General features: G+C 44.4%; 7 protein-coding genes across 7 annotated transcripts; 3 read left to right on the forward strand and 4 right to left on the reverse strand.

Moving 5' to 3' along the window:
* Window positions 1–212: 212 nt before the first annotated feature.
* On the reverse strand, window positions 213–590 carry FOIG_09690 (uncharacterized protein; the record flags this gene model as incomplete). The annotated part of the gene is made up of 1 exon (XM_031209972.1): window positions 213–590. One exon carries the CDS (start codon window positions 588–590, stop codon window positions 213–215), a length of 378 nt encoding a protein of 125 aa, XP_031060223.1.
* A 473-nt stretch (window positions 591–1,063) lies between these two features.
* On the forward strand, window positions 1,064–3,479 carry FOIG_09691 (uncharacterized protein; the record flags this gene model as incomplete). The annotated part of the gene is made up of 2 exons (XM_031209973.1): window positions 1,064–1,491; window positions 1,544–3,479. 2 exons carry the CDS (start codon window positions 1,064–1,066, stop codon window positions 3,477–3,479), a joined length of 2,364 nt encoding a protein of 787 aa, XP_031060224.1.
* Window positions 3,480–4,163: 684 nt separating this feature from the next.
* On the reverse strand, window positions 4,164–4,517 carry FOIG_09692 (uncharacterized protein; the record flags this gene model as incomplete). The annotated part of the gene is made up of 1 exon (XM_031209974.1): window positions 4,164–4,517. One exon carries the CDS (start codon window positions 4,515–4,517, stop codon window positions 4,164–4,166), a length of 354 nt encoding a protein of 117 aa, XP_031060225.1.
* A 1,414-nt stretch (window positions 4,518–5,931) lies between these two features.
* On the reverse strand, window positions 5,932–6,987 carry FOIG_09693 (uncharacterized protein; the record flags this gene model as incomplete). The annotated part of the gene is made up of 1 exon (XM_031209975.1): window positions 5,932–6,987. One exon carries the CDS (start codon window positions 6,985–6,987, stop codon window positions 5,932–5,934), a length of 1,056 nt encoding a protein of 351 aa, XP_031060226.1.
* Window positions 6,988–8,200: 1,213 nt separating this feature from the next.
* Window positions 8,201–8,515, forward strand: FOIG_09694 (uncharacterized protein; the record flags this gene model as incomplete). Its single annotated transcript, XM_031209976.1, has 1 exon — window positions 8,201–8,515. One exon carries the CDS (start codon window positions 8,201–8,203, stop codon window positions 8,513–8,515), a length of 315 nt encoding a protein of 104 aa, XP_031060227.1.
* Window positions 8,516–8,677: 162 nt separating this feature from the next.
* Window positions 8,678–9,445, forward strand: FOIG_09695 (uncharacterized protein; the record flags this gene model as incomplete). The annotated part of the gene is made up of 1 exon (XM_031209977.1): window positions 8,678–9,445. One exon carries the CDS (start codon window positions 8,678–8,680, stop codon window positions 9,443–9,445), a length of 768 nt encoding a protein of 255 aa, XP_031060228.1.
* A 1,963-nt stretch (window positions 9,446–11,408) lies between these two features.
* On the reverse strand, window positions 11,409–12,572 carry FOIG_09696 (uncharacterized protein). Its single transcript, XM_031209978.1, has one exon. The coding sequence runs from the start codon at window positions 12,412–12,414 to the stop codon at window positions 11,551–11,553; it is 864 nt and encodes a 287-aa protein (XP_031060229.1). The 5' UTR covers window positions 12,415–12,572; the 3' UTR covers window positions 11,409–11,550.
* Between the last annotated feature and the right edge of the window lie 65 nt (window positions 12,573–12,637).

Below are 12,637 nucleotides of genomic sequence, written 5' to 3' on the forward strand. Positions count from 1 at the left end.
GGAGCCGCTCTTGCAACACAAACCACTATGGCTAATATAACAAAACGGCTTTTGCAATTCTACTTATGAAGGTTACTATTCTAGTTAAATTAATTATATTTAAATAGCTTATTCAAAACTCAATTTAGATAAACCCGTGAAATTAGGTTATAGATTCCTATTATATAAATACACCACTAAAGCCATACCCAATATAGGCGTTCCTCTTATACTCAAGTATCCAGAGCTCGAGGGAAAATATCCTCTGATGTCCAGTGACACAATGGGCAAATGACCCTGAGACCTTTACCTGACACGGAAGCAATAGCAGACTCAAGGTCAAATTTCTCCATGTCATGACAAGACACAAGTTTTGTGGCAAATTCGCGAGTCAATCTGGCCCCTTCTCGAAAAAGCTCTCGAATGCCCATGCAGCGGGTTTGGACCCAGGCGATCGCTTCAGACATCTGCTCAGCATGTTTCTTGAGATCTTCGTTAGCAGTAGATTCGCCATTATAGACCCGCTTGCACACAGATATGGTCTCTCTAGCAAACGAGACGAGTGCGCAAACGGCACTGACAGCGCCTAGTACTTCAAGACCTGTAGCCATAGTCTTTGTTTTACGTCATACATTCAGGGCTAATCAAGAGAGTTCATGTTGGGAAGCTAATGCGGAGAAATTAAGCCTGATAAGGCTCTGTTGGGCAGCTTGCATAATGCATAGATGCCTGAAAGCCTCAATCTTGAATCAGGCAATACAGACCAGCACACTTTGCCCAGTAATCAAGTCGTTTGATTGATTGGCTTGAGGCTAATATAAGAACCTATCTGATAAGCGAGGTTTGCCAGTTCATATTCCTTCATGCAAGCACAATTTGATCGTTTCCGGTTATCCGATCCAAGTGAACTTGTTGACTAGAAAATCGGTAACAGAGCCCACAACTGGCCGCTCATTCATACTCGCCCTGCCTGCAAGGTTCACGTGACATAAGCACGGGGTTTCTATGACTCCATCATTTCTCAATAGTATCAAGTCTATTACCTGCCCCTCCATTTTAGCTGCAAATCATCGCTATTAATAACATGACAGAAGCTATCGGCTTAGTAGCTTCTGTTGCAAGCCTACTGGACCTTGCTCTGAAGTTATCCAACACATTACATGATCTCCAATTCCAGGTCAGAAACGCACCCTACCTTATTCAAGCGTTGGAGAATGAGACGCAGGCTGTCAGGACAGTACTCGCCCATGTCGAAAGCTCAATCCAGCCTACAGCAACAGCTGGGTTTGGTAGCCCAGGAAGCTCTGCAATTCTTGGCGCTCTTGCCGTTGAACTCCGCAGAGGTGCAGCTGTCATGAAGGAATTGGGCTTATTTATCGATAGTCTCAAGAATGAGACATCCACTTTACAAAGGGTCAAATGGGTTCACAAGAGGGAGAGGGCAACAGAGCTCATAAAAGAGCTTAAAGAAGTGAGATCTCGTATTAGCGAGTTACAATTGGCATATGGCAAGTATGTTCCACGAATAATATCCTGTCAATCTGAGACTAACATGAAAATGTAGCTCAAGCTTAACACGCATCGAACTTGTATTGCAGGACATCCAGGTTATGCAACGCTGTCACTATGCCACAACTCAAAGTTTGGGTACTTGTCTACTAGACACGAGAGACCAACTCACAATTGACCGAAATACCACATTTCAAAACCAGTCAGACATCGCAGCAGCGCTAGAGGCCCTGCAAACTACAACACCAACGTTGCCACCAGAATGGGTGGAAACTATCAGCAACCAGTTGGCAACAACGATGAACACTATGCGGCCTGGTCCAGCGAAGGGCAACAACACAAATGTTTCGCTCCATCAATCTCACAGACAACAGGGCTTCCAGGCCATATCCTCGCCACTTCAGCACTCTACACTAGCATTCAAGCTAAAACTAGTGCAATCCCAGTGCTCGATCAACTGTACCTGCAGATGTCACGCTTCGGTATCTTCATACCGTCCTTGGAACACGCTCCCAAAAGTACTTCGAATGATCATGGGTTCGGTGCTTATTGAGTACTCCAGTTGCCCTGTTTCCAGAACAACCTGCGACTTGCATTCATGTTTCAAGTCACGTCTGACTCGCCTCACGGTCAGATATGGCTTTCCATTGTGGTCTTTCAAGTACGCGATTCATATCCTGGTGGAGAAACTATCTACCAGCTCTCTCACGTTTACTCTAGCATTGAGACGAAAGATTCCTCTAAAAGCCTCCAGAGACAACATAATTTTTCATGCCGCAATTGGAAATCTAACTGCTATCAAACGCATCGTATTTGAAAATCCAACTGCAATCCTGGATGTCGACTATAATGGTGATTCTGCCATGTGCATCTGTACTGAGAGATTTTTACCATGGGAACTCTCGCTTCAAATTTGTGAAGTACTTCTTCAGGCTGGTGCAGATCCGGACCAAGTCAACGAGAGAGGGCTTTCATTTCGGCATATAATTGCTAATAAGGTTCTTCAGAATACCATACCATTGAAGCTTCATTCTCAAGTCGAAAGGTTGATTCAAATTTCGTCGTGCTTAGAGGACCTGGATTTCACCTTCATACATGAAATTGTTGTTAAACGATGTCCAATCGACTTGGCCCCTATACTCGAGGCCGGCAAAGCAGATATTATTGCCCAGATCCACAGTGAAGACCGATTTGGGATGACTCCGCTGATGTATGCTATTGCTTTGGGCGATGCAACAGCGGCTACTGCTCTCATCAAATCCGGCGCCTCAGTTCACAGACAAGGACCATTTGGATGCAACCTAGTAGATTATGTTTGCCATCTACCGCCGAACACATGCGCATTACTACTGGACTTGCTACTTACAGCTGGCGCCGACGCCATCGTCGCTTTCCCCAAGAGATGGAGCCCTTTACATACAGCTGCTATCCATGATAACGTAACAATGATGGAAAGGCTGTTGCATGAAGGCGCAAGGCCGGATTGCATCGGTCCGTGGGGTAATCGTCCAATACACTATGCGGCGAGCGAGAACTCTGTTCAAGTAGTTCGCTTGTTGTATGAGAGAGGCGTCAACCTAAATGTGCTAGCTGATAATACGATATCACCGCTCGCTGTAGCAATCCAACACAATGCTACCGGCGCGCAATCGGTGCTTCTGGAACTAGGTGCTGATCACCTTATAACCGGAGACTGGGGAACTCATTTTCACTTGGCGGCCTATTGGGGTTATGAGGAGACTTTCAGAACACTGTCTAATTTTAAGCTCAGGGGTCTGGATGTTGATGCTAGGAATGCGAAAGGGTTGACAGCAACTAGTGTTTTTGAACAACGATACGACAAGACGGATGAGCTTACAACAGCATTCTACCAGCTGAAGGATTCTATCAAATCACAATCCTCAGAATATTGTCAAGTCGAGGACGAGGTTGAAGATACGGATGAATTCTTTGATGCGGATGAGTTCTTGCGCGTTGATGGATTGTCTTAGATTTATCATTGCTTGGATATAAGACTTGGATATAGGAAAGATGTAATAGAACTTCCTTAACGGAATTACAATGGTGAGAAACTACATCATGAAAACAAAAGCCAGTTTTCTTGCTGCAAATCTCTTCGACCCTTATTATAAAATTTCTTTTGGTCCGGTCTTTGAATCCCTTTCAATTAGTGTATTGCAGTAATTATTCTCCTGCTTGACTTGACAATATCCCATAGCATATTTACAAGCTGCAGTGATGGTTTACCTGATAAAATAAAAGCTTACTGGCTCACTGCATGCAGGGTATCACTTTATGTTATTAATTTCTTCCGGGTAAAATGAATGTATAAATAGTAAAGATGCTGAACTTCTAGAGAAAGGATAAGGGATGTAATGTTGAATCCTCTCCTAGGCTTTTGGTAAAGGAATACGTCTTCATACTAGAAAGTTCTTCCTCCCATTGCTCAATTTCCTTGTGTTTCGTCTTCTTCTTCGCCGTACCTCATCAAACAAGGAGAATGAACTCTACTATCGTGAATCCTGGCTCGACCTCTCACAAGAGTGAAATTGTTCAGTCTGGAACTCCTCTTGTTGGTACTAACAGTGGCTGGGGCGGCAAAGATCTGTTCTACAGAGCCGGGTTAGAAGGAGTCTCTAGTAAGTTGGTTCAACCAGAGGTGTCTACATACTCAATTAATAGAGCTTGGCACCCTGAGCAAACTTGACAGGAGAATGGCCATTGATGTTATAGCACTGCTTGGAATGGAAGTAATCTCCATTGTAAGAGTATGTGTCGTAAATGAAGGACTCCTGAGAGCAACTAGGCTGAGCGTAGAATGCAATTCTCTGGCCGTTGCTCGGTCCGAATCCGTTCTCCTTGTAAGACTGGAAACGCTGAACTTTGGGATTGCAAGCTGCATTGTGATCGACTGTGAGAGTCTGTTCCGTGCCGGTGCAGTCACGACCACTGTAGGTTTTAATGCCAACGGCCAGGATGCCTTGGGTGAAGAGGGCGGCGGCGGTGATCAGGAGCTGGGAGAAGTGCATGTTGAACGAGGTGAGAAATTCTGGATGCCTTTGATGACAGTGTAATCGAAAGAGTAGCTTGATACTATAGAGATTGCTCAGCTTCGGTGGTTGAAGGATTGTCCTGGATAGAGATGCATGTGTATTTATTTAGAAAAGTCTTGGCCATGTTTTACATTAAGACTTTGCCATAAGCCCGCTTCTCAATAATCCCGTGATCTTTAATTGCATATCGGGTCTCCAAGGCGTATTGAGTATTTAGCGTATCCAAACTCACCGAGCGTATTCTACTGTCGTCACATAAGCGATCTTTACAGGGGGTGTTGCAAATACGCTGTATCTTGTCGATCATAACAAAATTCCACCCCTCACATGCAGGAATCATGCCAGTTATCACAACTCAAGACTTGACTGTTAAAACCAGCACCTATGAATAATTTGAGGAAATCGAGATTGATTGGTACTATTGACAAGATGCGTCGACGGAGTCCGGGCTTGTGAAGTTCCACCATGGATGTTATCGATATTTATCAGCGTAGTACTGACATTGCTTTTGGGCAATGCCAGGCAACAACTGTAATTGACATACAAAAGGGTGAGAAGCCACAGCTCATGTCAAGGATAATAGAGAACACGGTTCGCCGATCTGTTCTGGGGAGCCATTGAGTATACGCGAACATCGTCTCAAACAAAGTGGAACCAAGTCCTGGTAACAGCTCGAGGTGGCGTATGCGTACATGAAAAGCGCAGCTCATGCCGGCTCAAACCGTCAAGAATACAAAATCACAGTAGGTATGACATTCAAATACACAAGGTATCCACAAAACAGCTGTATCATGCTAATTATGTGTTAACAGGACTGGGGTTATCTGGAAGGAACTGTCTGTCTGAATCGTAGTCATCCCTTTACCTTCTTGAAAGTTCTAGTTGAGTCACATTTAATTCTTATCTCCGCTTCGAGATGAGAAAGTGTTCTGCAAATGCCCTCTCATGTTTACTTTACAGTAGAGATGTTGTATAACGAGGCTAAACCACCTAACCACGAGACCAACAGAACACGTGGACGCAGTTACAGCAGATAGGTCGTAGATTGGAAAAAGGTTCATTAGGACAGAGTTAGAAAAGAACAAATAGTTTGTGTGGTTACTCCTATTCACGTTCATTCCAACAGGGCACAGGGCCTCAAGAGTTATAACACCTTGCAGGTAATACCGGTAAGAGTGTCAGTGGCGTTTCTTTTCTAATCGATATATGTATGAACTTGGAACTAAAAGTCAGAAGAATAATTTATGTTATTTTATGTGTTTCGTGATACCTTCCATGAGCAATTATCAGTCATCTATATCCTGCCACCACGTAATCATTCAATCGTACAATAACCCGGGAGAAAATAACCTATCTCTACCAAGCTATCCCAACTGCCTGACTAGCAATATCAATCTCCGTTTGAGTAAGCATGCCCGTCTCGATCCTCTTCCTCTCGAATACGCATTCGTCGCGCTAGAGCCAAACCCCTCCGCTTATCCTGCAGCCTTTGCGCTTCTTTATACGCCCCCTCCAATTTCGACTTTGTATGTAGCTCATTATCCCCAGAGAATCTGACATAGGTGCTGTTGAAGTGGAACTCCAGACTCTGAGCAATCTCGTGTACTTGGTCAACATCATATTGGTTCAACTTGAGTTGCTTTTGTAACTTCTCACGCCGGAATATCTCAGCGCTGTATTTCATCTCGAGTTCTTGGCTTCTAGACTCTCGGCATCGGTGGTCAGCCTCTAGAGTTTCGACCTGGGTTTCTAACAGGGCAAGTCGCTGTGATTGAGTTTCCCACGATGAATCCTTTGTTTGCGAGGCGCCCAGCAGCTTGGAAATGAGATCCTCCTTGTCCTTTAGAAGATCCTTTAGAGCTTCAATCTCAGCTTCTTGATCTTCATTCATTCTCTGTAACTCCTTGATACAGTTGCTCAACTTCACTTTCTGCTTCAGACTCTTGCTATTCAGCTCTTTGATCTTATCTTTGTACTCTGTTTCTGCGCGCATAAGTTTGGACTGGAGGAAGGAAAAGTTAGCTTTGACGCCCGAGGCTTCGCATGACTTCGCCATCTCTAACTCGGAGATTTTGGCGGTTTGGAGCGAATTCTCACTTTCCAGCTCTGAGTCTCTGCTGGCATATTCTCGCTTATCGCATTTGTTCTGAGACTTCAACACCTTGATCTCATCCTGTTGCTGTTGAGACTCCTGTTTCAAGTCTTCATTCTGGGCTTTTTGGAGCTTAATCTTCGCCTCTAGAGCTCGGATTGTCATTTCAGTCCTTGTGAGTCTTGTCTTTGTGGCCTCGAACTTGACATTTCGATCTTCGTTTTGCTCCTCCAAGTCTCTGATCTTCTCCTCCTGTTGCTGATTGATGCGCCAAAGATCTGTAACTTTTCCCTGTATTTCTCGGATTGCAGCTTCTAGCTCCGCCCAACTGGCCACGAGTTCATTGAAATCCATGATCGCGGCTTTTCGTAGAAACAAGAGTCGGACACCTTCTTGTTCAGATGATCAGGGCAAGAGTAACGCCACTTATTGCTGTGGCGAGAAGCTGGGACGTAGTCCTAGTGCTTGTGTCATGAACGTATTTATAATTGAGGACATGTGAACCGGGTTTGAGGAAATATAACAGCTGTCCACGATTTTATGGAAGTGTCCCTGTTCCCACTGCCTGATTCCTCAATGGCTTCGTGTTCTTTAAGTATTACATGATTCATATTTGCAACAAGAAGATCGACTATGTTTGGAATCTAATCTTAGGCACTTTGCTGAACAAGAAAGAAAGCAGTGTACATAAAGCTACTAGGGTTCTGTGCAAATGCCTTTCAAGACAGAACATGAAAAGAAAGTCCATCCACATATCAAGCCTATAAGACTTCCCAGGTGTCGTCGTAGCTAGAACTCCATACTGCCAATGTGCACCATAGATTGAGTGATGACTGTCACTGGACCTGCCAAAGTCCCTCTTTTCTGATTTTTCATAGCACCAGTTGCCTGCACCATTGTCACCCTGAACAGAAGAGAGTCATGTTCAACTTTTTAGCTCTGGCTCCCTCTCTACGCAGGTGTTCTGCTTGGCCTGGATTTACCAAAATGCACTCACAACGTATTCTTGATTACGTGCATCAATGACGAGCTGCGCTAGACACGTCAGAAAGTATATAAAGCCATAAAACCTGGGACTCTCTACGAAATACTAACATGTCGGTTTTGGTGCAATGCATATATCTCTGACCACAGAGCCAATTATTAAATACTTGAATTCCTTATAAATAAATGGGTATATCGATTGATAAATATCAGACCTGCAGCCACACAGGGGTCTTTACTCTGTAATCATCCCTTCATTTAGGTATATCAGACAGATATTAGAGTTATTAGAGTCTAGGGCTTCTCTTTTGTTCGCTATGAGGCAGGCAGCAGATATGCCAGCGACTGAAAGGCTGCTGCCTATTCCATAGGTAAAGTATTGAAGTAAATTGAGCACCTGCTGGGAACATTTAGCTTCTGAACATGCAACACTTGGGTTATAAATAGACAATTTCTACTGGCACGTCAAGTATGTCAACCTTCTCAACTACTACACACTTTTGCTTAATCGCGACAACTATCAACGACCCCGATTTCCTTCCCCAAAAGCTGAAAGACATCCGAGATTAACCTAAATCTCATCATGTCTACAGCCTCTGCTGAGAAGCCCGACTCGGGGGCCTACGTTGAGATCCTCAAGGTTGCCCAACAAATCCAGCATCTTGCGCATTTCCTATCCCAAGGGCCTCCATTTGCAGGTGTTGCATTGACAGATGATGACCTTAGAACCGCGCGAGACCTCAACCCGGTCACTAGAATCACATCCCACCGCCGGCTCTCCGAGCTGGAGTTTCCACGAGAGTGGGTTGAGGATGATGGTGCCCTAGCTATTGTACTTCATGACTGGAGAGAGCAGTTCGAAGGCATGAAACAGAGCAATACATATGCCACGAAATAAAAGCCAGATCAGGTTGCAGATATTCCGACAGAGGCTGATATCGAGGTTGACTCGGATGTGTCATTCTTGTCATATCCGATGAAAAGAGAAGCGCACTAGGTTAAGAAGACTAAAGAGCTTAAGAAGAAACTACGACAATCTAAGTAAGACAAACAGTCTACGATGCAGCACAATCTCAAGCTACAGCTCGAAGTAGAAGCACTTCAGCGCAAGGCGCAATCTTTATATCAAGCACTTTTTGACCCCGACAATCGCATCCACGAGACTAACGTGATGGCGAAGGTAAAGCTCCACGGTGAGATTCGCCAACTTGAGAAGTCACTTGATGCAGCCAACAGCAAGAATGAGACTCTCGTTAAGAAGAACAAGGACTTGGAGTCATGTAACAAGGGTCTCATTACTGAGAATGAAGAGCTTGTTAAGAAGAGTCAGGAGCTGGAGTCGAGTAACAAAGATCTTGTTACTGAGAACGAAGCCCTTGCTGAGGAAAACAGGGACATAGGTTCAGATAACGGAGCTCTTATTGCTACGAGCCAGGACCTCTTGACTAAAATTGCTCTTGCAAGAGATGCTGCCAAGAGTTATAAGGAGCTTCTCACGGCAAAAAACCGAGCTTTAGAGAGCAGTAATAAAGTCCCCGCCAAGGAAATTACAGCTCTCAAGGCCAGCAATCAATGTGTTGTAGCCAAGAGCAGCAAGCTCAAAGAGAGATTTGAGCAATCAGTAATTGCGACAAAGTCTTGCAAGGAGCGCCTCGACAAAATTGCTTCCAAAGTCAAGGAGCTAGAAAACAGCAAAAATGCCCTCGCTGCACAAAACAAGGACCTCATGGATAGAAATGCAGCTCTTGCTGATATGAACAAGCGACTTGAAGAGAGCCTCGAAAAGGTTGTCACAGATGCGAAATATTCGCTGCAATCATTGAGCTGAGAATGCCAAGCCTTGTTTCCAGTTGACCGAGTGGGGGTTGCATGAGTTTGTTTTCGTGATAAATCGCCGTGGCATGACGATTGGAGTTTAGATTTTGCTTTATGGGAGTCCGCGGAAGTTGTTGATGCCAAGCGTATATGGAGCGCGGCACAGTACTGGTGTGATTTGATGCCCAACGTGATAACGTCGCAATGACACAGGATCAATGATGATGCAGGCGATGACATTGAGGCAGATAACTTTAACAGGTTTTAATATGCTGTAATAAAGACTTAGGTATTTTTAATATGTATTTATTGATGTTTAAATCATTTATTTACTAAATATTATAAAAGCTGATAAAGTAAATAATATTAATGCTGTTTATCCTGGCGAAGGTAATAAAATCCAAGGTGACTAGGGTAAGTAAGTGGTGTTGTGGCTATTGTGCCTATGACCTGAGCTAGGGTGTGTCGCTTATCGACAATCGATAAGATAAGTAGCGCGTCCCGCTTCTCAGACGCGCCCCACCATTCATCTTCAATCAATTCAGACCAAAACAAAACATCAGATAAATCACTCTCAACGCGTACACTTTAATTATGGAAGATACGCATCGAAAATAACCAGAACCATCACCAAAGAGACTTCGAACTTCGGGTCTCACAGAAAGATCACCTCACCCGAGCGCAAGTCCCTGCCATTGCCTCCAGCTTCTGGTGAGTGTTGCCGAGTTGCATCAACCGCTGATGACGAACTGGCCCAACGCATTGCCGACTTCAGGCGCAAAATTGAGATTGGTGATGTCGCTTCGCTGATGAGCTTTTATCTCAGCAACGACGAAATCGCGCATCTTTAGGACAAGATTGAAGTAAATTTTCGTAGATTTGATTACGACTCTTAATGTCAACATATTACTTTTCTCATGCCTTCACCGGCCTATGAGACATTCACTTGGTCCTTGGCATTAGCAAATTATCAGAAACTCTTCCTGCAGGGTCGTGATAGTTAGCAAGTCCACAAACTTTCAACCAAGATCCAGAGTTCAAGGTCTGCCAAAGTCGTTCTCTATTATGACGATAACGCCCCTCCATCGCATCGCCAGCCCTACGCCCAGTTCCGTTATAAAGTTGGTGCGTTGCCACGCGTAGTCATCATGGTTGCAAAGGGGCAAGGCGGAAGATAACTCCAAGACCGCCAAGGGCTACATTTACTGCACTTATGGGGCTATTAAAGTCGTCCTATGCTTTGATCTCAATAACGACGAGTCTACTTTTTCTGTCTGGGAGCCCAGATTGCTGCAGCAAGAGAGTGGCGACGTGAATTTGAAAATTGAGCAGGTTGTTAATTCAAAAGGTATGTCGCTGATATGAGCCTCAAGAATGCCGAACTTGCAGATTTAGCCCTTTCCATCAGCAGATGGAAGTCCAATCAAACAGAGTCTTGTACTAGACCTGTCACTTCACGACTTTGCACCCGATGAACTGCTTCAAGACTGTCCTGACCTCGTATTCTTGATCCCATACTCTAAGCTCTATGAGATACTGAGTGATGCTGAAGAGGTTAAGGACTTAGCTACGACTGGTATCCCTCTGAATTGTAGAGTGATAAGAGATAGACTGCTATTGAGCTCCTATGAGTTAATAATATTAGAAGATAAGAGGAAGTGGCAGGGCAAGAATTATGTAGTAAACGAAAAGCAGAGTGCTGATGATGGTGAGTTTGAGGGCGCAGATGATAACTTATGAAGTGCGGCCTGCTAAGTGTGCTTAGCTTGTATGTGAAAAGATCTGTCCTGTAGTTATGCCACGTTGACTTGTATTTAGATGAGCCGGCTTGACTGATGAACGGGTTTAAGGCTGAATGGCTCCTATGACTTACGGCATGATTAGATGATTGGCTGGACTGTTAACTAACACCCTTTTGCTTTGCGGCAGGATCGGCATGTTGATGTTAGTATACAATTATCACGATGTAGCGTGCGGCGTTCAGGCTTCACTTATCAAGATTCAGCAAGTAGAAAATAAGACACAGTTTAGTATAGCCATGCATTAAAATTACTTGAGAAGATGAAATATAGAAACGCTGAAACAAAGAGACATGATGCCCTCTACCAACAATATCTCTCAATCCCAAAACCCCTTGCCACCCCAAGTATTGCCAATATGAACTCTTGACGGCTCTGCAGTATTAATCTCATCAACATGATTAACTGTATCGACTCGAACGCGTTGTGAATTTGGAAACGACTCTGTTAGAAATGAGTTGCCAATTTTAACCCTGCCCGGTCCAGTGATCCGTCCAGCAGAATTTTTGCCTGCAATTTCCAGACTCTTATTCTTGGAGGCATCAGATAACACAGGATCTACACCTTCAGTGACATCGTGAATCAATTCCAACTCCTGCTCGTCATTTATCTCTTCAATCTCCATCTGTACTAATTGACTTGTGAGCTGGGGAGTGCTAGGAAAGACTTTTTCCAAGTCTTCAATAGATGCAATGATATCATCAATCATCCTTCCCATATAGCTCTTGTCGTAAAGAGCCCAGCATGTCTTTTTCATCAACCCCAAGCTCTTATACCGCTGTTTAGTAATTCCATCAAAACGACTATGCAGGCGATGCGAAACTGGACCAAGATCTGCTTCCGTGTAAATCCTCAAGCCTTGTTCTTCCGTCCTGGTCTCGTAGCGTCTGGAGATCTTTCTCGCTGTCTCGAACCTGGCCACTATCTCTCGGAGAATATCTTGAGCTGATATGACTGTTGGATCTGCTGGTTCGATGAGACTAAATCGTCGGTTATTGTTGATATCGATTGATGCTCCCCATCTTGCCAGTCGGGATTTGGCGACGTCGAGCCGTAGTTGATAGCGAGAGAAGTCTTGGCCAAAATGTCTGGCGATTTGGACGTAGTTGAAACAATCGACGCAGTTGTTGAATAGGCCGGCGATGCTTATCGCACCAGCGACGGTGCCAAATATCTCAGCCATAATTATTGTTGCAAGTTACGGTTATCAATTGATGAAACCGGCCACTATGGTGAGTTATTTTCACCTCAAGCTGTTGGTTGTTGGTTCTGAGTGGGGTAGCCTCAGTCACTCAAATCACCAGCCATTTCCAAGTCTTTGTTGTGATTGGATATATCCTTGTTTCCCCTTTTCTCCCCCTCTTTCAATCCTCGGTGTGATTTCTTCCTCAGTCTCATTTTCTGCC

Source organism: Fusarium odoratissimum, assembly GCF_000260195.1.
Source record: "Fusarium odoratissimum NRRL 54006 unplaced genomic scaffold supercont1.16, whole genome shotgun sequence".
Taxonomy (NCBI): domain Eukaryota; kingdom Fungi; phylum Ascomycota; class Sordariomycetes; order Hypocreales; family Nectriaceae; genus Fusarium; species Fusarium odoratissimum.

What these genes read in the sequence shown, in the direction of transcription:
- FOIG_09696 (XM_031209978.1), bottom strand. Translation starts at nt 12,414, where the DNA reads ATGGCTGAGATATTTGGCACCGTCGCTGGTGCGATAAGCATCGCCGGC.